Here is a 24,226-nt window from a genome sequence, read left to right as displayed (position 1 = left end):
CAAACACTTCCCATTTGCAAGTAGGCTAAAGTCCAAAACATATTTGTAGGACCTGGCCTCTACTAACCTTCTTGGCTTAATCTCTTGTCACCCCATGCCTGCAACATTTAGTAATGCTTAGCATACATATTTTTAAAAATAAATGGTACAAAATACAAAAGAGAAAAATTGACTTATTTATTGCTGTATCCCCAGAGCCCAGAACAGTGCCAAGAACACAGTAAGTATGCAATAAATGGTTCTTAAATGAATGGAAGAATATTTGTATCAGTTCTAGTGGCTATAGAATGGGAATAAGCAAAAAAATGAAAACTTTCAAATCCAATAACCATCTCCTGGAATAGCGCATTTACAAGAGTCATATTCTAAAATTTGGCAAATTTAAAAACCAACTACAATGATCTCAGAGGAAAAACATTTTGAATGGGGAAAAAAGCACACTTATTCAAATTTTATAAGAAATAAAATACAAATTCATAATATCTTCATTACCTCTTATTTTCATGATTTTAAATTATGACTAAAAATGCATATATGTGAACAAGTAATCAAGGAATGCAGTGTTCCAAACTTAATCATTATGTAATTAAAACAGATGAAGATAAGATACTTACTTTAAAGTCTGGACATCTATTCCAAAGACAGTTTTTTTTTAACCTTTAAAGACTAATATTAAACAATCCACAGAGAGAGGAATTAAAGCTTGAAAATCTAAGAAGCAAAAAAATAATTAAGAAGATGATGAAAACAGTACCTTTAGATAATGATATATATATATTAAGGAGAATCTCCAGATTGCTAATCTATATTGCTTAGGAATGAGAAACACTATTTCAATAAAACTAAAAATGCCTCAGGGAAAAAAATGATTTAAGGACTCTTGGACTCTTGTCAATTAAAGTACAAGACATATTCTCAATTCACTATATTACTAAACTGAAAAAGTTAATAATAAGTAGCTGCCTCCTATATGAATAAGAATGGTTTATTAAATGAGAGATAATTTCATGTATTATATCCATTCTCTCCAAAGGATATAAATTCATGACTTCTTGGCTGGCATGAAATATCTCTTAAGACTAGCCATCTCCTTTCAGATGACTGGCTAATCATTTGGGGATAACAAAGCACAAGGTTATATTCCTACTTTGCACCAACATCAAAATACATTGCATGTAAATTAAAGATTATAATATTTGAAAAAAATAAAGTCATAAAATGATCATAAAATGTTTGTGAATATTTATAAAAATCTTGAGAAGACTCTGAAAACATTTCACCAAAGGTAGAAAACATAAGGCAAAGGTTGACACATCATGATCTATAAAAATGTAAAAATAAGCATTAGCATTATACTTAAATGTGGTTTTAATTTATTCACATGTAACAAATCAAATGGCAGAGCTGAGGTTATGATGAAAAGCAGTAAGACAATAATCATTCCCATGAAAAACGGGCAAAGGATGGGAATAAATGAAAATAACACAATGGCCAATAAATACATTTTAAAATGTTCAACCTTTTTTCTAATCAAGGAAATGCAAATTAAAATGAGATGCTATTTTTACATATCCAATTAAGAGAAAAAATGTAAACGCAACAAGGCAATGTGTATATATAAAACATTCACATTTTGAGACAGTAATTTGTCTTTTAAGATTATCATAAGAGTTTCTAGAATTATCCAAAAAAATCATAGATATGCAAAAAGACTCAGTTATAAGTATATCCCTCCCTGCTTTGTTTATAACACTGCAAAACTGGAAATAACAGGGGTTGGTTAATTATGCCATATTCAGGGGTGCCTGGCTGGCTCAGTTGGCAGAGCATGTGACTCTTGATCTCAGGGTTGTGAGTTTAAGCCCTATGGTGGGCGTAGACCTTACTTTAAAAACAAAAAAAAAGAAAAAAATATGGTACATTTAATGCTGCAATATTATATATCCATTTAAATAACACTAGAGTATTAATAACATTGAAAATTGTTTATAATACATGATAAAGTTTAAAAAGCAGTTTACCAGTTAATCTATAATATAATCCTATTTTTCCAATTACAATTTAAGATGTTTTCTATAACAAATGTGTATTTCTTTTTTAGTAAGAAAATTGTCTTTCTATAAAGGCCAAAGGAATCACATTATCTCCCTCCTGTTCCAATTCTATGCTCTCCAAGCAAATTCCTGATTATCAACTTCTTTTTCCCAGGTATTTCTGTAACAAAAAAGGGGATGCCCTGGACTGGAGAAGTGAACATTCTGTAAATTGCAAAGTGCTACCCACTTCCCATTGTGGATTTCTGGTGATACATACAGCCTAGAAAGAAAATTAGAAGCCATTAAAGGAGGGAAACAAAGTGACTGAAAGGGAAGAAAACAATGCTAGGAATAAAGTATTAAAGTCAGGGACCTATAAAAGAAGGTAAGGTATGGTCAAATGTATTTGTAAACCCTTGCAACAAATGTGAGTCCTGAGTAATGAAAAGTAGTAAGAAGGTGATGATTACTGCAGGGAAATAGGGACAAATGATGTGGATTTAAAAACCTACATAAGAACACACATTAAAAAAGAAAGCTTAGCCTCTTTTCTAATTAATTAATGCAAAATAAAATGAACATGTAAAAAAATAGCTTATTTTGAAATATAATATCCTAAACTGTGCACAGAGTAGACAGCTTTCTCTAATCTGATGTAGTCCTCAAAGTCCATTCTACCCCAAATTCTCTCTCATATTGGTTCATCACAGTGCGTCCTTCTGAGTTAAAATGTTTGGGTAAGAGCAGGTTTAAATGCCCAAGTTACTATCAGTACACATACACACAAAGGTCATTTTGAATTGTTTCAGTGAGCAAAATCTTTAGCCAACATCTTAAGTATTATGATTTTTGGCTCATTTTGATTGGAGGAAGAAATATTTAAAAGGGTCAAGGACTGGAAGACATCTGGACAACAAGAGCGAGCCCAAAGGCAGTAGAAGCCAAGGAGGCATATCAAAAGGAGGCAGGATCTGACACTGTGTGATCAGGGATGTCAAGGCAAATTTATGTCATAATTCTGCGTTATGAAAATAAGTAATTTAAGTATATAATATCTTGAACATTCCAGGAACCATATTAAGGACTTCATGTAAACTGCTTTAACAATCTTAAAAAGGAAAATACTGTTATATCTATTTTTAAAAATAGTTCATGCTACATAGAAAAATAAACCTGGAACCTGGATTTCCTACCTCACACCATATATTGTAGAAATCAAAAATCTCATTGTGAAAGTACAACTCTAAAATAAATAGAAGAAATTGTAGAATATTACTGTGACTTTGGGAAAGGACAGGCCTCAAAAAATTAATGGATTTTACTGTATCAAACTAAAGATAAACTTGTTCTGTGACAAAACGTCATGAATAAAACTTATAAATGGGTGACAGATGGAAAAATTATTTGCAACATCTAAGATGGACAAGAGATTGATATCTAGAACATGGGCTGTTCTATAAACAGTTAGATAGTAAATATTTTAGGCTTTGGAGGTCATATGGTCTTTGTTGGAACTGCTCAACTCTGCTGTTGTAGTATGAACAGAGCCATACACAATATATAAATGAATGAATGTAGCTGTGTTTTTTAAAAAATATTGATTTATTTCAGAGAGAGAGAAAGAGAGAGCGAGCGAGCAGGGGAAGGGCAGAGGGAGAGACAGAATCTCCAGCAAACTCCCCATTGAGTGCAGAGACTGAAGAGGGGCTTGAATCCCAAGACCCCAAGATAATGGCCTGAGCTAAAGTCAAGAGTCAGAGGCTCAAATGACTGAGCCACCCAGGTGCCCCTGAATGGGGCTATGTTCTAAGAAATCCTTATTTACAAAACTAGGTGGTGAGCAGGATTTGGCCTGCAGGCTGCAATTTGTTGACTCCTAATCTAGAATATACAAAAAATTCTTATGGATCAATAAGAAAAATTTAGTAAACTCAATGGACAGCCCGGCAAAGGATATCAATAAGCAGTTGGCAAAATGAAAAATCTAAGTGGCTAAACAAGTATATTAATCGAGAAATGCCAATTAAAAGTAAATACATTTTGCACACATCTGTGAGAACATGAAAGTCAGACAATTCGGGTGGAGGTAAGGGCAGGGGGAAACATGGAACCCTCATGCCTTGCTGATGAGGGTCAGTTAGACATTCTGCAGAGCAATCTAGAAGTGCTAAGTTAATTTAAGTATATGTTTCCATAATCTAAATAAAGGAGAACTCCTTGATAAAGGGTAGCAGGCAACTTATGAAAACAAAAATATATTTGCCTTATTTTGTAATTAGATTTAACATATTTTTCTCATTTCACTAGAGATAGACAAAAACACCATCATAGACTGTCACTAGTCTACAGATCAGCTGTTATAAACTACTTCTATCAATGTGTTTTAGACATGGAAAAATATTAATATTCTTAGCATCTAATTCTTTCACAGTTTAGAGTTTCGTATCTTTAAGAGAACTGGTTTTATATACTAGACTGAGTGCAAAATTTACATAAACTTAAGATAAAGCAAGACTTCAATTTTGTAGGATGGACAGCCAATTACAGGGTTCTACTCTTAGATCTTTCTCCGTTTTTCTCTCTTCTGAAGAGTGTCAAGAGCACATCAGCAGAAAAATCTGAGAAATGATCAGTTAATAAGAAGGGATGATTATTGAATATCCATCAATCTTTAGCTAAATAAAACTAAGATATGGCCAAAACACCAAGAGGAGCTTGCAAATACACTGATTAAAAAGGTGTATTATCTCGGGGTGCCTGGGTGGCTCAGTGGGTTAAGCCTCTGCCTTTGGCCCAGGTCATGGTCTCAGGGTCCTGGGATGGAGCCCCACGTTGGGCTCTCTGCTCAGCAGGGAGCCTGACTCCCCGCCCCCACCCCCTGCCCACCTCTCTGCCTACTTGTGATCTGTCAAATTAAAAAAATATATATTTAAAAAAAACTGTATTGTCTCAAAGAAAATATATCCATATGCTTTATCTTTTTTTTTTTTTTTTTAGCAGGGGGAAGGGCAGAGGGAGAGGGAGATAGAATCTTAAGCAAGCTCCACACCCAGCATAGAGACTGACACGGGGTTCAATCTCATAGCCTTGAGTCATGACCTGAGTCAAAATCAAAAGTCAGATGCTTAACCGACTGAGCCACCCAAGGCACCTTCACATGCTTTATTAAGTAATCTCTACACCCAATATGGGACTTGAACTCATAACTCTGAGATCAAGAGCTGCATGCTCTACTGACTGAGCTAGCCAGGCACCCCTTTACATGCTTAACCTTAAAAATGATTTATTTAAACTCTATTCTAGTATTGAAAACCACTTGCGAATTAAAAGCTGTGAAATAAATGAAACATTTTCTTACTTCCCAGTGTTTTATCACATGTTCATTTGCTTAAAAGTTAGTTTATACTAAAGTCTATGTATACTATTGTTTTTTGAGTAGTCATTGAAAGAAAAGTAGTTTACCCAGTGAATTGTACATATTAAACAGGTAAATTTTATAATATTTAATTCTATCTTAAGCTGTTAAAAAAAGTGGTTTAGATAATCAGTCATCTAGTCTTGTGGCTCTTAACTGTAGCAGAATGGGATCAGAGGCAAAAAGGAGTGGAATGATGCCAGCCAATCAGGATTTGGGCTAAATTTCCAGCCTATTTTATCTGGCCTTTAGGTAATCTAGAAAGAGAATGTGTGCCCATGTGTGTGTGTGTGGGGGGTGTAGAGAGGGAAAGTGAGAGAGAGTGGGGAGGGGGAGAGAGAGGAAGAGAGGGAGAGAGAGATTGAGGCTGGCACTGTGGACAAGGGAGGGAGTGCTAGAGCAAAAGTTCAAGATGAACCAAATGTCAGAGTTGCAATACATTTCCATGAATTCCTAAGAAATAGAGAAGACTTCTGTTGGACACTACTGAAAGGAAACGTGACAGTCCTCCAAAGCAGTAGTGGGAGCACAGGAATCTTATTTAAAAAAGACTTCTTTTAGGTGCCTGGGTGGCTCAGTTAGTTAAGTGTCCACCTTCGGCTCAGATCATGATCCCAGGGTCTTAGGATTGGGTCCCACATCAGGCTCCTTCCTCGGCTGGGAACCTGCTTCTTCCTCTCCCCACTTATGCTCTCTCTTGCTATCTTTTTCTCTCGAATAAATACAATCTTTTTTTTTTTTTTTAAGACTTCTTTCTGGGGCGCCTGGGTGGCTCAGTGGGTTAAGCCGCTGCCTTTGGCTCAGGTCATGATCTCAGGTCCCTGGGATGGAGTCCCGCATCGGGCTCTCTGCTCAGCAGGGAGCCTGCTTCCCTCTCTCTCTCTCTCTGCCTGCCTCTCCATCTACTTGTGATCTCTGTCAAATAAATAAATAAAATCTTTAAAAAAAAAAAAAAGACTTCTTTCTGTGGCCCGCAACAATTTTCATATAAGGACTGCCTGAGTGGAAACTGAAGGTTGCTTTTAGAAACAAGAATTTAAAAACGAAGATCACACTGTATGTAAAGGGAACACTTTTGGTAGAAAAGAACACGTTTTTTTTTTTTTTAAAAAGACAACACATAGATATGATAAAACACAGAGTGCTGGTACACATTTATTCTTTTATTGCTAAACATCAAATGCCAGTGGCTATGGTATCTTCAACTTGAATACTAAGAATGAATTACAGCATAGTTGAAAGAAAGATCCGTAGAAAAAAATACCTGTGCACCATTAATTAGTATGTGGACATTCAATAAATACCACAGGACAAACTGATGACGGAGAGCCATGTATCCATGAAGTGCCTGTTTAAAATTTGCTGTTAGAATAGATGACAATGACCCTATAAGAATGATTATCAAAAGGTCAAGTTTAAACCATGTCTTTTCCAACTGAGATGAAAAGAATATATACGTTCTTTACACATTGTAGGTGATTTAAAAAACTGTGGAAAATGTAAACAATGTAGAGTAGAACACTGAAAATAAGTACTATTGAACGACGTGACAACACAGAAAGCACATTTTTTTCAAATCCTCAAAGTAATTCATTTTTCTAATTGCTCTACATTAACCAAAATGGGTTATTTTCATAAAGATGATAATATACTAGGGACACAAAGACCTTCCAGGTTATTTTGTTGTTAACATATATTTACAGTAAATATTCAATAATACTATTCATAGCTTACTTAAATAGAAACATGCTTTTCTAATCCATAAATACCAGTATTCATCATTCATTCGACCACGTTTATTAAGTATTTATGATGTCTCATGCACTGTGCCAGGGATGCAAAGCTGAGTATGGCATGGTCTTTGCTCTAGAAGTGCCCACAATCAAGCTGAAGAGACAGCAGATAATATTTCCTTTCTTACACGATGAGGCCATTTCTATGCAAATGCAACTGATTTGCTCATTATCCTAATAAGAGTGGTTCTCAAATCCCGACCCTATAGAGCAAGAGACCAAGATGTTCAAATGCTACAAGAAAATGAGGTGTTTGGTTGTAGCTGTTGTTTTTTTTTCCCACCCAGAAAAAGAAGTTAATGGGTAGGATTTCCTCTATTAAAATTTTTTTGTTTTAAAAAACTGACCTGCACATATACAATATGTTCATTAGTAAACTGCATAGTTCATGTTATCAAATTAATTATGCAAGTATTTCATGGTATTCTCCAAGTTCTACTATCTAAACTGGTCTGAGCTCTCTGCTAACAGACTTTAATCCTGAATGACTATCTACCTAAGAATACAACAACCACCTTTTTCCTGGGATAAAAGAATAACTTGTATGATTTTAGTAGTGGTAATAACTGATGACATCAAGTCATTCATAAAATCTTAACAGTATACTCAATAAATAATTTCTATTTAAGAAGGCAGGCAAACTTGCAATACAGTCTAAAGAACTTAAAAATTAAAAACCTTTATTGCTGAAGAGCAGCTCAATAATCAGAAAAAGGTGAACCCCATGGAATGCCTCACTTAGTGAAAAAGTTGGGTACACAGCTGTTAATGTTCTTGAGTGTATGAAGGAAGCACGTATTTTTCAACAAAGAACAGTACGCTCAGACACTTAGAAGACCAAGAGCTTCACAGTGGCATGTTGACTTCCTGGGTCTTCCAGGGTTCCAGCTCCAGTCCAAAAGACCTTGAACTACTCAGGGCTCTTTTGGGCTCAAGAGTCAGTTCCCAGGCTCTGGCAAATCCACATCTGTACTCATGTGTAGCCATTCTCACTGTACTACCAAGTCTTCCGTGGACCCATAGAGGTAGCTTAGGAGAAAGATGGAAAGCAAGGACTGGGTGTTTACAGTCAATACAGAGAAACATGGAAGATGCTGGTGAGGACAGAGTATGGTTGAGAGCTTAAGGTAGTTGCTCCTTGAAGGCAGGAACCCAGGACCTAGGCCCCAGATAACCCCAGCAGCACAAGAGAAAACGTCTACCCTGAAAGGGTTCTGAGCTTCAAAGCTTTGTGGAGAATGGTAACCAGGACTGCAGCAGATCTGTCTCGTGATCTGTTAGAAGACCAGGCTCAGTTCTGACACTTAAACTTTAACTTTCTCAGCTCACATGCTGCAAGTGGAAGAGACTTCTTGTAGCTCACTCTGAATGTCAGAACACAGTGCTGCTTTATGAGGGTACGTACGGGGACATTTTATCAAAGAGGCAACTCTTGTAGGGCAAAGCATGTGTCATTGTAAGCCCTACCTCCTACTTTGTTCCCTTATTTGGTACCATTTAACAAAGATTTTCCCTTCCATGTCAGCAGATGCTTTTATAGAATTTTATTAATTGTAATCAGACCTCAGTTGTCAGAGTACAAAATAATATATCAATAAATCTTAAAATACTTTTCAAACTAAGAAAAAAGACAAGAGAGGTAGGCCAAGGAAATGCTCACCCTTCCACTTGGCCAGAGTCTGGTCTTCTTCAAATCTGGGTTAATGATGCTTTTTCAGAAAGTTTGCCCCAATTAATTTCACCCAATTCTCTTCTCCTTTACACTACTGCAGTATGATATGTAGTCACACATAATGGTTTAATATGAATTTTCACTTGTTTAGAAATTGTTTCACAAGCATCTGAAATTTGTTAAGTTCAGTCTTTAAAAGTAGGATGTGGTCAGGGACTATGCCTTTCATTTCTTCTGTTTATCCCCCATTCCAGAGTTTGGATATTCTGATACAGGAGGAGCTTAAAGTTGTTGGTTAAAATGCGATTTTAAGGAAATGCTTTCTCTTTCATATAAAGTATCATTCTGCAAGATGAGTGCAAACATTACCGTGCTGTAACCATCCAGAGTCCCAGGGTCACGTTGGCAGCCAGAAGTACACTACCACCAAGCAAGATGAAAAATCCTATCAGATCTTTGATGTCATTGTCTCCAATCACTGAGGTAAGGGTAGCATCTAGGAAAGAGTTTAAAATCCACTGACCATCCAAGGCAAAGCAGGGCACTGCATTAACAATAGCCAGAGCTCCTGACAGAGAAATCAGGTACCTGGTTAAAATGAGTTAAGGAGCTGACTGTGAAGTCTGAGTGGAAAACACATATTTAGTAATCAGAAGAAGATATTTTACTAGGACTACATTTGAGATTATACTTGACTTCCCTACTTTCTTTAAATTTCTGCCCCTAGTACAGGATATTCCTTCTTAGATCCTGGTATTTACTTATTTATTTTTTAAAAGATTTATTTGAGAGAGAGAGAGAGAGAACGTGGGTGAGCAAGGGGGAGGGGCAGATGGGGAGAGAGAGAGAATCCTGAAGCAGACTTCTCACTGAGCAAGGAGCCCCATGAGGGGTTCGATCCCACAACCCTGAGACAATGACTTGAGGCAAAACCAAGAGCTGGCTGCTCAACTGACAGCCACCCAGGCAATCCAGATCTCTACTATTTCAAACAAATTATTTATATTATTTTAAAGCTCAAAAACCTTGACTAGAAAAATAAAGGCCAACCATTTGCAAACTAAAGCAATCTGTAACAAACTCAGAGGAAGACTGAGTCTTTGTAATCTTCTAATGACACAAGGAGGGAAAGGAATGTGGAAGCAATTAGAAATATGGGGAAAATCATTTTTTGATCCTTACAAAGTACTAACTTATCTTAGGAAACATAAAGATTTTGGCCCCTTCAACTCTATTTTACTATTATCTATGAGGTGATAGAGTAAATATAACTATAACATAACTATTTTATTATCATCTATAAGGTTATGTCTATCATAAATCTCTGAGACAAAGGTACAATCTACAAGGTACAATCTTGATTGTACATATTTTCCAGTAACTGCTCATTTGTTTTCCCTTTCACATTTCTGCAAATTATTGAAAGAAATGAAGATGATTTAAAAGCGACAAAAATATGTATTGTGCACATGAAACTGATGTAACACTGTAATGTTAACTATAATGGAATTGAAAAAAAAAGATCCATACTTAGATATAAACTTAAAATCTAGAAAGTTTTAAAAAAGTGACAAAAAGAAAGAACCCTTACAAACTGCTCGGTTTGTTCAGATTCTTCATAATGATGGATTTAAAAAATCAAGTTTTATATTCAAACAAAATATGCTGAAGAACTCAAGATATTGTCCTCTGAATTGCTATTTTGATAGTGGAAACCAGTTCGGGCTCCCTTACTCATTCCTCCATTTAGTCAGAGTTAACGGGGCAGAATTCGTCACTGTGGTAGAAATTGAAGCTTTCAATCTTTATAAACTTACTAAGGGGTCTTAGATCAGTAAATTCAACTCTCAACTCTCAATTTATAGTCTCGGTTCCTTTTCTTCCCTATCTTAACTTTTTTCCTTCCCCGATCTCTCTCTCTCCTGTGACTTCTTCCCTCCTAGTTACAATTTGATCTTTTTCAACTTTAAAGTCTCCTTTTTAATTGTTAGCAATCAATCGATATTATAAGGTGCGTGCATGCTCTATTCAAGGTAAGCCTGATCATGTTCCAAGTAACACTTTTAAAAACATTCTTCACGCCAGAAAGGATACTTGACAAATGTCTCCACAACCACAGGCAGATCTATGCTTAGAAAGTTGAAACGTGGGATAAAACTGGTGATGCTCACTAAAAAAGAAAAATAAGGGATAATGAATATTGTTCATACAGGTAAGTAACAGTATTATAAAAATTTTTCCATATGGTAAAAAATTAGGCTAGTCTATTAAATTGGTTGAGAAAGCCCTTCCCAAACATATGCAGGCAGCCTATATGCCACATATAAAACAATTATTCTAGAACACCTAATAAATATAGTGGAATATAGAAATTCATGTCCCAGTGTGTACTTACATTCGACTGTATACCAAGTATGACTACCAAATACAGAGGCTGACTTAAAAACTATGGCAGAATTTATCAAGAGTCCTTATCCTTCAAAGAGGTATAACCTTAAAATCATATTAATTCTATTAATTAAAAAGAATGACCCAGGTTGTAACTCAGAATATGACTATGAAGCAATGGGAGAGCGTTTTAAAGAGTAACATAAAACCTACATATTCATCAACTGAGGAATGGATAGAGAATGTGGTATGTCCGCAGAATGGAATATTTGGCCATAAAAAGGAAGGGCATACTGACGCCTGCTATACCATGGATGAACCTTAAATACATTACACTAAGTGAGAGAAGTCAGTCACAAAATATTCTACTTATATGAAATGTGCAGAACAGGCAAACTTATAGAAAGTAGATTAGTGGTTGCCAAGAGGTGGGGGACGGGGTTGGGAAGAAATGAGAACTGACTGCTTAATGGATATGGGGTTTCTTTTTGGGGTGATGAAAATATTCTAGACCTAGATTGTGGTGATGGTGACACAACTCTGAATATATTAAAAACTCTTCAATTGTACACCCTAAAAGGGTCAAATACATGGTATGTGAATTATATTTCAATACAATTGTTATAAAAAAACAACAAAACGAGTTGGATCATATGATCTTCAGCCATATGGAGAAGCTATCTATTTCGTCCAATCATGTAGCCACTGTTGAAACAATTATGCTGGCCCAGTTTTGAAAATTATATTCATATAAAATTCATGTGTTATACACAAATTATAGTCTTAACACAATGACTCCTGGATTCTCTGGGATATGTTGCTCTTGCCACTGTTTTGGGAGTTTGGAGAGATGTAATAAGCTCTCAGAGAACATTTGAGAGAGCACCTATGTGACTTGGGAATAAATGGTGGTGAAAAGAAAATACATTACTCTCTATAGGCAGACATGGGAATCAGCTCCATCTTGCTTCATAAATTCAGATTATTTTCCTAATGGTAAATTTCATACAACACTTAAGAACAAGTCAATAAGACTTTGAAAAGTGGTCACATTTATAATAAATAAAATAAACATAGGATTTGTACTGAGTTTCTGCCATGGAGAATATATACCATCTTAATGATTTTGGGGGTCGACCACAATAAACACTCACCTGTGTAGTGAAGGTGCAGTGGATGGCCTACATACAACATATCAATTTGAGGTGGATGTTTCACTTTTATTAAGCGAGTATGAGTTTCCAAAGAAGGTATTATACAGAAACTTGAACTTGAACTTTTTTTACAATCTTTATTGGTTCTACAAACTTGCGTGGCTTCAACTGCTTTCCGGGCAGGTAAGCATGTGTGCTATGAACAAAATATTAATTAGTCAATACTAAAAATAATTTACTAACAAGAAAACAAGAAAGTTACAGGTTTTTAATATCTTTTATGTCACAGAGAATATAAGGAACAAATTCACACAGAAGAAATGCCATTCATATGCACCTACTATAAATTAGATTCAAATATTCCACTTTGGCCAAATAAGGTATCACACCTGTAAATTGTTGAAAAGTCTCAGTTGAAATGTGACAAGTGAAATGTAGAAATGTTAATAAAACAACACGAAGCAAAAGGGAAAAGTTTTTAGAGATTCCATTTTAGATCTATATGATTATTTAGTAAAGACTGTATCAGACAAGCAAGGGACAACTCACCAAACGCTTATTAAAGTTATTTCTGTAGGAAAAGCACACATCCGTGAGGCTGTGATTGTTACAACATTCGGTCGAACCATCTAGCCGTTTGTATGCTGGAGAGAAATAATTTTTTAGAATCTGTTATACAGAAGTACATTTAAAAAAAATTTTTTTACTTATTTATTTGACAGAGAAAGACACAGCAGGAGAGGGAACACAAGCAGTGGGAGTGGAAGAGGGAGAAGCAGGCTTCCTGTGGGCAGGGAGCCCGATGTGGGGCTCGATCCCAGGTCCCTGGAATCACGGCCTGAGCTGAAGGCAGACGCTTAATGACTGAGCCACCCAGGCGCCCCCAGAAGTACATTTGTAATAAATATTTTGCTTTCAAGACAAAAACTATAAACAAAATGCACATGAATTTGGAAACAATTGTGTGATTGAGGGTTCAGTTTGAAAGGCTACTTGCTGCAGTGACTTTACGGTACAAAAAAGGACATGATATTACAAAAAGAAATGCGCCCAGTTTGGAATCAAGAAGCAGTACTATAGGGGCGCCTGGGTGGCTCAGTGGGTTAAGCCTCTGCCTTCGGCTCAGGTCATGATCTCAGGGTCCTGGGATGGAGCCCCGAATCAGGTTCTCTGCTCAGCGGGGAGCCTGCCTCCCCTCTCTCTCTGCCTGCCTCTCTGCCTAGTTGTGATCTCTCTCTCTGTCAAATAAATAAATTTAAAAAAAAGCAGTACTTACCCTAGATTAACTGTCCTCACATAAACTTACCTCAAATAAAGCTGGAGTTCCAGGGTCTCAGCAGGTTTTGCAATAACTCCAGCAGGTCAAGCACAAATATATATTGAGTCACTATTAGCAGCTGTAATGCTACTGATCTAGGATTACTACTGAGTTCCTGCATTGTAGTGTTAGCAGAATGGGCGAGAGGATGCCTAAGAGGCTCTTATCCCTAAAATCCCTATTATAGCAAATATCTATCTTACCTCCATGCTTACCTTGGGGCTTTCCTCATAAAATCAGGGCAGCCCAACTTGACCGCAGAGATGTGCAATATTTGACTGCCTACCAGTAATCCAGTTACCATTTTTGGAAGACAATGGAAACAGGGCAACTTTTTATTCCCATTATTCATTTATTTTTAAAAGTTCTTTGCTAGACTGCCTCATTTGTATCTAGGGCAGAATAAGAAAACTAAGTCATTGATACAGGTGGGATAAAAAATTATTTCCATGTATTTATTTTGGAAGGTTTCCTGTATTCAGCATATCAAACTTGTAAAGCATAAATCGATGTGCAGCAGGGACCAATTAAACTTAGAATCTTATATTCGCACTACCATGCTCAGAGGTGCTGAGGAAGACAGACTCAAGAGCAAAGTTACCACAGAACTACCAAAAAAAAAAAAAAAAAGTACATTTTTCCAGTCCACAGGAAGTTGTTCTATTACAAGAGTGTCTTCAGGAGCACTGGCATGAAAATCTTAGTTGAGATGCAATGTGATTTTATAAGGATTTTCTATTTTTGCCATCAGTTGTTTGCGTTTAAGGGTTTTTTTTTTAAAGTTTTATTTATTTAAGTGATCTCTATACCCAACGGTTGGCTTGAACTCCTGACCCTGAGCTCAAGAGTCAGATGCTCTACTACTGAGCCAGCCAGACACCCCAAAACAGTTTTTTTTTTTTAAAAACTAGGTTATTTGAGGGGTGCCTGGGTGACTCAGTCCATTAAGTGTCTGACACCTGATCTCAGCTCAGGTCTTGATCTCAGGGTCGAGAGTTCAGCCCTGCACTGGGCTCCACACCCAGTGGGGATCCTACTTAAAAAAGAAAGGAAAAAAAGACATCTTGTATTGGTTAGACTGTCACCATCTTTCCTTGGCCAACATAAAACGAAGAACAAAACAGAGATGACAAAAATAGCTGACAAATCAGTTTCTCCTCTGCATTGCTTGGCTGTGTGGGTAGTTCTGATTTGTTTTCTTAGCATGATTGAATAGGTATTTAAATTTGGGATGATGAATTGTCTTTGAAATATGAAAGCAAACTGTGACTATCTAATGGCACAGACAAACCTGTGCCTATAATCATTCATCAGCCCTAACTGTAAAGTATAAGGTAAAAAGTTGTTTAGGATTTTTTATTTTTTACCAATTCAGGCTACAATTTCAATGTTCTCTCTGATTAGTTGCCAAGTCCCACCAATTTTAACCTCTTTATTATTTTTCTCCCTATATATTCCCATTTGAGTATAGATTTTATTTCCTCTCATGTGACCCATTTGAAGAATCCTAGTAAGTCTTGTTTGCTCATCAGCTAGCCAACACATGCAAGCCTTTCCTACATACTGAATGCTTCAGATTAACCTTCCAATGTAGAACTATGAGACTCCAACTCATCTAATCCAAAACTTCCAAAGATTGCACTGCTCCCAAATAATGCTAAATTCCATAGACTAAAATAGAGAGACTAGAGACTTCTTTTATCATCTTATCTCATACCATTAACTTGCTGAACCAAGTTACCAGCAGTTCCCTGACCATTTTCTAGTCTATGGTTACGAGGTTCCTTTCTATCTTGGCCTCCTGAAATTAAACTCACTGCTGAGGCCCAACTCAAGGGCCGCTGCTATGAAATCTGCCCTCCTCTTCTCAGTCAAGACTGATTGCCACCAATTCCCATAACTCCACCAATTCCTGTCATTACCCACAGTTAACCTTGTACTGTAATAATATGGCTATGGTCTGCTTCTTTTTTAAAAAAGTTTTTATTTAAATTCCAATTGATTAATATACGGTGTAATATTCGTTTCGGGTATAATATAGTGATTCAACACTTCCATACCTCACCCAGTGCTCATCACAAGTAAACTCCTTAATCCCTATCACATGGTCTATATCCTTGACTAGATTGAGCTCCTTGAGAAAAAAATTTCTCAATCTTACATAAGGTACATAACTCAATATACATTGACTACATAAATGATGTTCTATGCCATTTGCCTTTGTTTTAGTAATTATTTACAAAATTTACATCTGATGCTTGACCACTAACTTTTCTTGGAGGAATGTATGCAATACAGAATTGAAAGTCAAGAATCTGATATCACTTTTGATACAGCATGTCTGGTAACACAAATGCTTAAAGGGGCCAACCAGGAAGCAAATAAATGAAGTGCATAGTGTTTGGAAAAAATAGGAAGTGTTGGGACTGTGATGAATTAGGAAACATACATCCTGTTTTAAGGGGTTAGCAGCTAGGCTACTCAACCTGGGGCCCTGACTTCACAGATCATCTATTTTATTCCAAAAGAAATCTGAAATCTGTACTTTCACGTGAAACCTCTTGAATTTTAATCATTGGCATCTAATTAATATTCATATTAAAAAAATACCACACAGGCCAAACCAAATGTATCTGTTGAGGTTGGCTTTGGCCTCTGGGCTATCACCAATTTGCAACCTCTATGTTATGACTTCTTCCTATGGTGATTATTCCAACCAAAACATAAATCCATGGCTGTGGCCATCCTGACAAGTTTAAATACCTCCTGACAAACATAATTTTCCAATAAAGAGTTAAATATTTTGTTGTGATTTGAGAAGTAAATTTGATATTTCTGTTTATCCATTAAAAGAAGGTGTAGTTTTAAAAACTATTTTATAATCTTTTCTACTGGGTCACATTTAAGGACAAGTTGCTAAGCCAATTTTTGTAACTCATTTCTTAACCTATAACATAGGGATGCCACAGACAATTTTCACATTAATGTACATAGTTTTATTAAGGATGAGAGGCCAATCTAATTCTACTTTAGAACGAGAATTCAAGACTGCAATGAGAGGCCCCGGAGGCATTCATAGGTTGAATTTAACTCTAGATGATTAGAATTGTCCCTTAAATCTCCTCAGTCTGGGAGACAATTAGGTAATTCAAGAACAGATCAGTGGCAGAATTCTACTACAGGGAGAATCTGCATACTCTAAATATACCCTAAGATGGGCCTCAACACAGTTGTTGACATAGTCTAGCCTCTAAAGACTAGTCTAGACCAGAGGCTTATTTTATTATATTTTTAATTCTTTTTTTTAAAAAGTAATCTCTACACCTAATGTGGGGCTCAAACTTAACAACCCTGAGATTGAGAGTTGCACGCTCCACTGGCTGAGCCAGCCAAGTACCCTACCAGAGGTTAATTTTAGAATAAGACTGGAAAGAAGAGACTTTTTCAATCTACAGTTCACGGTCCCTACTACTTTCTTTTTTTTTTTTTTAAGGTTTTATTTATTTGACAGAGAGAGAGAGAGAGAGAGAGAGAGAGATATCACAAGTAGGCAGGGAGGCAGGCAGAGAGAGGAGGAAGCAGGCTCTCTGTGGAGCAGAGAGCCCGATGTGAGGCTCGATCCCAGGATCCTGGGATCATGACCTGAGCCGAAGGCAGAGGCTTTAACCCACTGAGCCACCTAGGCACCCCCCTACTACTTTCTATATTACTAAAATGAACTGAACAATTTTCTTACATTAAATATATAAATGTAGTTAGGGCTCCAACATAGGGAGGCAAGCCTAGTTATTTATTCTTAGTTCCACAGTAGAATTTTTATCAGCATCACCTAGTAACCAGTAGTTAAAAAATTATAAACATACACACACAGCCACATGCACACACACACATTATCTCTTCAGTTTAGGATAGCAAAAAAACCTTTGGATCATAACTTGATGTTCACAATGGAAAAATAGATACTTTACTCCAAACATTAAAGAAGATTCAGGCATAAAAACAATCTAGGTACTCAAAATATATGGAAAGTCTTTCTGAAATTTTCCTCTTATTATCTTATACCAGGTGGGGAAGGGTCTTTTCTCACTTGAGGTAAAGATATGTAGGACAGGACAATATTCTCATTGCCAGGCAGTTACAGGGATATACTCTTGCCTCCTCTGAATAGGAATGCAGGCTATTCAAGGGGGCTGTCTGAATCTGAGCTCAAAGCTTCATTTTAGGGAGCAGTTGCTGTTTGTTAAAAATAGATTTTATTTATTTATTTGACAAAGAGAGAGAGAGAGAGAGAGAGAGAGAGCACACAAGCAGCGGAAGGGGCAGAGGGATAGGAAGAAGCAGGCTCCCCCACTGAGTAAGGAGCCCGATGTGGGACTTGATCCCAAGACCCTGGGATCATAACGTGAGCTGAAGGCAGCCACTTATGAAGCAACTGAGCCACCCAGTCGCCTTTAGTTTTCAATCTCATGATCCTGAAAATGTAGTTCAAATGGTGGACTTGTTTAGTATAGCCTTTCTTACTCAAGACAATGCTTTCAGGAAAGAGAAAAAAGGAAAGGATTAACAGAAGAAAAAGTAGGTCTAAACAATTTAAGTCATAAGGTAGATTAACCACATTTTTCTAACTTGACAGAACTCTATTTGTTAATACTTTTAAGAAGAACATCCAGTCTGCTTGATTATATTTTAAAAAATTTAATAATATACTGTGAGAGGTAAGTGGCCAGATATGACTGGTTGGGGCAGCTTACATGCACTTCCAGGGTCAGATCTTTAAGGTGGCTTTATTTTTCTGCAGTGGTGTAAATTCCTAGAATTTTAATTATGTATACTAAATTCCACTCCAAAATGAACACAAATTATCACTTTTGGATTATTGGCCACTTTGTATTACCATATTTAGCTGTATGTTTCCCCAATGTTTATAATGAAGGATAAAAAGCCATATCTAGATACATGTAAAATACTATTAATCCATAGCTTTCTTAAAAATGTCCACAGCCCCAGTGGTCAAGTCTGCCATTAAAAATTAATCTGGTATTTATTTGAAGTTACATTTACAGTCATTAGGATTCCTATAAGCTAGCTAAATATATGTACTCCATTTTAAAATGGTTAAATAGAGGTAAAGGTTTATCAGACACAGTCATCATGTAGAATCAACCTGTATCCTAATACAGTCACTTCTAAGGAGATAAAATGGATACTGAAGAATTATTTTGGGACTGATTTTTTTTATTAGTGTGGAAAGAATAATCACTGCTTTAGGTTTTTACACAAACATCTCCAAAATACAGCATATGACCCACAAAAGTGAAATACTCAAAAAGTTAATAAGGGCTTCAGAGTATTTCAGGGAAGATTTTCATTTCTATTCTGTCTGACAGGAAAAGGACAATACCTTAAATTTCTGAAATGCAGTTACCCTAAATAAAACAGTTCTACTAGAAAGAACTTGACTTGATTACTGTGTCAGTTTGGCTTTTGTAATTCAATAGAAATTATATCAAATTTAAAGAAATTGGGAGGAAAATGATAAAGGACTTAAGAAGTATGAGATAATGTATCATTTTTCTCAGAGAAGAATGCATTATAGGACATATACCAACCTTGTGTCATCTGAAATGTTTGGGAAGATGGTAAATGGTTCTTGAGAACAAGAAAAACTGATAACTATAGTTTTCAACCTTCAAGAATCAGGTTAGCCCACTGAACAATGTTAACATTACCACAGGGTGTAACACTATGTGCCTCCGGACATGATGCAATAGGAAGTAGTGAGCAACAACTATGAAATATTTTCACCCCCTCAAAAAAATATTTCACCCCCTCAAAAATATTTCCACCCCCTTCTGGATCCAGAATTTAAGCAAGCCTCTAAACCTAATGACCATTTATAGGAGATTTGGGAGATACCTGAACATATTAACAACATCATAAGGATAACACAGAGCCAGACAAATCCAGAATACGGGCAATTTGACAAAACAAATGACTGTTTCTTAAATGATATCCCCCCCAAGAGGGGGAACTGTTCCAAGTTCAAAGACACTTAAAGGGCATACCATTCAACCTAAACCAACTATAAAAAAAACAATTAGGAAAAAGTGAATGCTAACTAGTTCTTACAAATTGGTGTTAATTTTCTTAGGTGTGACTAACAGCACTATGGTCATGTTTAAAAAGTCATCATATATTAAAGACATGCTAAAGTTCGTGGAGGAAATGATACGATGCCTGGGATGTGCTTTAAAATACTCCCCTCAAAAGTGGGCTAATTAGATAAAAAAAAAAAAGCTGGCAAAATGCTGATAATTGCTGAAGCTGGGAGAAGGATGCAGGAGGTTTCATTTATACTACTTTTTTTTTCTTTTCCTTTTTTGAAAGTTTTATTTATTTAAGTAATCTCTACACCTAATGTGGGGCTCCAACTTACAACCCTGACCAAGATCAAGAGTTGCATGCCCCCTCAACTGAGCCAGCCCGGCACCCCCATACTACTTTCTTGACTTTTATGTATGTTTGACAACTTTGTACAGTAATGAAAGTTCTTAAGATTGGATTATACATGGAAGATTACACTTGAAAAAAATTTAAAAATCAGTTCCTCCTACTCTGCCATTCTTGCACACAGTACTTAAGTTGTTCTTGATTATTTATATTTCCTAGCCCCAAGTAGATGTGGACAAGCATCCAGGGTATTTCTTAACTTAAAAATATAGTCTGTGAACAAAATTTGTGTTTTTCAACACTGACGATAATCTGGGCCCCATGATTTTGTATAAAGACTTGGGAGGCTGCTTTTTCAGAGCTGAAAGAATTCAAAATAAATCTGGCAGCCTGAGAATAAACTTGTTTCACCTTGTCACTTCCTACACAGAACAAAAGATCTGACTTCAGAGTGTATTTTTGGATGCCAAAATGATTTCCTCTAGATGCCTGCCACATAACATAACTCTATCCCAAATAGCTTTGGATATGATACCACCCATACGGCATGGGGGTATTTAATTACTGGAATTTAGTTAATTGGTTATGGTTGAGCTTGAGTGCTGACTTAACACAAGTTCTTCTAAATGAAGAAAGAATCAGACACCAAAGTCCTAAAAGTCAAATATAATATTATGAAATTAGTTAGAAATTCAGTAACAATTAAAAATATTAGTACCCAACTTACCAAGAAGAAAATTTCCTAGTTTGGGCCTACTAGTACTTTACTGATTTGCTTTAAAGAAATTAGAACAAAATAAATCCACAGACATGGTCTAAGAATTGATGAATGGCAAGTACTGTTGCTTGAAGCATTATATTATACTGAAGAAATATACACACCTCTAACTGGGAAGCTTAACTGCTGTAAGGTTGATGCACTAATACAGTAACCAATTTGGGGCTCAAAGGCGATGGTATCTAGACATTCATTCCAATCTTGTACATTAGTAACAGGACAATCCTGTAGATGGGTGACAAGGTCTCCCACAAAAAGGCCTCTGGGTCCAACGGCAGGTGAGTCCTTGGGAAGAGGGTACAACCAAATCAGATAACGTATGAAGACAAGCTATGATTAATCTGACCAAATAATAAAGACACTGAGCTACTTAGGTACAATATTTTCACTAATGCAAAAAATAAGCCGGCTTTGAATCCAAGATACATAGTCCTGGAACATTAATAAAATACCTAACAGTTTTCCTACTTTTCCAAGATTCCGAATTTTTCATTACTGAAAAAAAAAAAAACCCACTTGCCAACTATCAAGATTAAAATGATAAAGTTTTTCCCAAACTGTTAAAATTTTTTGTGAAAGTAGTCATCAGAATGCCTTCGTTATCTTGTATACCCTCAGTGGATAAAATTATAAGACAAGTCCTTATCTAAACACACTCCCAAATATGCAGACAATACCATCAGCACAATGAACATGTGAGCCAGGGACTCACAAAGGTAATTTTCCTCTTCCGAAGGTCTGAATAGAAGACTTGATGCCATTGTAGTAATTATTGCCTAAGGCAGTGAAATGAAGAGTTGAAGAAAGTAACTTAAACTCCTATGAAATGTTCTGGCCATCGGTTTCAATCTTTTTACTTAGGACTAAGGACATGTGACTCAAAACCACAGTTATAAAAATAAACAGTAAAGGCAAATGATGCATTTTATCAACAAAGTACAGGCAGAAAATCTTGATACTCTCTTTATAACTCAGAACAGAAACAATTTTAAGTAATTTTAAAAAGCCAATGGGCTTCAAAAAACATTTTGCTCAACTTAAAAGGATTATAGTAATTTCTTCAGGAGAAACTGAACATTCTGCATATGAAAACTTGAATATATGTTCCTAATATAAAATGCTAAGTGTTATACCACGAAGTCTGGTAAATGAACACCCCACAAAATCCTCATTATTTACCTCAGCAACTTCCGTGATAAGCACCCCGACTCCAGTGTAGTAAAATGGCAAGAGAATTACAGGGAGGAGCACAAGAGCTAAAATACCAAGGAGTGCAAGGACGAAATTATGCCAGATACCTGAAAAGAGAGGAAAAAAAAAAGGATAAGCTCGACCGGGGACTGGAATGATCTAGGTGTGCGACTTCATAACACCTGGGCATTCTGAATAATTAGTGAAGTAATCAGAAGCAGCTGTGAAGCAGATGGATCTACTTTAGTACCAAGGAAAGATGTTCAGTTAGAGGCCTCTTCCATTTCAGATACTGAAATGTAAAATGAGCATGTTAATACCACACTGGGAAGACCATATACTAATATGATTTAACATTAGTAGAATCTATATATTCTAATATATAGATATATGTAAAAATATAAAGTGAATTATTATCTTCTACTTGCTTCATCCTCTTTTCAGAAAATGTGTACATTATTAACTAAAGCATACTTGTGATCTTTGAAAAAAATTTCAAAGCTATTCAAATGAAAGATGAAATTAAAAAACATTCTTGCTGAGCTGGTTTATGGAAATCCAAATGATACTTGGAAAAAGGGAGTGTTTTAAGAATTAATTTGTTATGGAGAATACTATTGATGGACCAAACACAGTAACTTACACCATGTCACAGACTATAACCATATGTACCGTATATACAGAGATTTTTTCTTTCCTTTTTTTTTTTTTTTTTTAAATACAGAGAAGATTAAGGTGAACTCAGTGGCATGCTGGAGGCTGGTCCTACCAGCTGCCACAGCTGACTGTGTACATCTCTTCCTAATTCCTCCTTCAGGGACTTTGGGCTGGCACCTTGAAATTGGCCAAGGCAGGAGTAATTATACCACAGAAACCAGCAAATGCTACATATGAGAGCTCCTCATTCTTCCCTCCAGAGATAGGGCTTAAACAATCACTACCATATCCACTAGATATCCTTCTCTTCCATACCTAGCCTTTCCTTCTTCTACAGTATTTCTCATGCGGCAGGGTGGGAGCTCTACCAGCACTCTGAACCTCGCAATTCTTTGTACAAGTCTGTCCCTTGCATTACAGGATATTTAGCATTTTTGGCTCCCATCCACTAAATGCCATTACTAGTCTCTCCTCACTGAGGCAACCAAAGAATGCACCCTATGCCCCACACATTCCAAACATCTCCAGGAGGGAAACAGCACCAGCGGTTGAGAATCAATGTTTTATAATGACAGAGATGTAACCTCAAGTCATTTCCTATACTCACAGAAAGCTGAGTATGGCCATATACCACTTTGGCTAACAGGATATAAGTGGAGGTGATGGGGACAGCACTATAGCTACATTGGAGCTATGATGGAGATAAACCTGAGTCCATGACGTAGAAGCTGCGTGTTGGGAATAGTAGAGCTAACAAGATAGAAAGGGCCCGAGTCCTCCAAATAACAGAATTAACATATCAGTGCTGAACTACCTACATTTGGTAAGTTTTATGAGAGTTCAAGCCATTGTTATTTTTAGCTATTGTAGTAGTCAAACACTGGCTAAGACATGTTTCATGTACCTTATTCACACTGTTAAGATGTTCTTCCACTTTTTTTTTTGAGTGTTATAAGTTGCTTAATTCCAGAAATATCCAGAGTAATTCTAGTCCAGGACACAATGGGTAAACAATCTTTTCTGTTCTATACAGAGAGAAATCTTTTAAATTCATCAATGGTATCAAACTATTTATTGGAAACTATGTTTTGCTTTTCCATGTATGTACTTTGGACTTTCCCCTCAGCTGCATATTCATATCTAGCCCATTTCTTAAATCCACTACTTTATTTTCTTATATCCATTATTTTACTAATTTATCAGAATGCCCAGTTCTTATATCCATTACAGAGTAATCCATGTTAAAAAAAAAACATACTGACTTATTTATAAGGTTCCCTACTAAAGATCACTTAGGTTGTTTTAACATTTTTATACAATGCTGCAACAAATAGCTTTGTTCATATTGTTATGTATCTAAGTATGCATCTGTGG

At 36.3% G+C, this 24,226-nt stretch overlaps 1 protein-coding gene across 2 annotated transcripts in view; it reads right to left on the bottom strand.

The window, feature by feature from the left end:
- Nucleotides 1-6,588: 6,588 nt before the first annotated feature.
- LOC111150508 (membrane bound transcription factor peptidase, site 2) overlaps nt 6,589-24,226 on the bottom strand; it is a 40,103-nt gene continuing 22,465 nt past the window's right edge. For both annotated transcript variants that reach the window (XM_022507995.1, XM_022507993.1), the window contains 6 exons: nt 22,184-22,302; nt 21,109-21,289; nt 13,008-13,102; nt 12,459-12,654; nt 11,011-11,086; nt 6,589-9,504 (listed from right to left, as the gene is read on the bottom strand). In XM_022507995.1, coding sequence (XP_022363703.1) covers nt 9,282-9,504; nt 11,011-11,086; nt 12,459-12,654; nt 13,008-13,102; nt 21,109-21,289; nt 22,184-22,302 — 890 coding nt within the window. In that variant the 3' untranslated portion in view covers nt 6,589-9,281. The remainder of the gene's footprint in view (nt 9,505-11,010; nt 11,087-12,458; nt 12,655-13,007; nt 13,103-21,108; nt 21,290-22,183; nt 22,303-24,226) is intronic.

The sequence above is a fragment of the Enhydra lutris genome, unplaced genomic scaffold (assembly GCF_002288905.1).
Source record: "Enhydra lutris kenyoni isolate GAN:26980312 unplaced genomic scaffold, ASM228890v2 scaffoldscaffold23, whole genome shotgun sequence".
NCBI lineage: Eukaryota > Metazoa > Chordata > Mammalia > Carnivora > Mustelidae > Enhydra > Enhydra lutris.
This window is presented reverse-complemented; position numbering and strand designations above follow the sequence as displayed.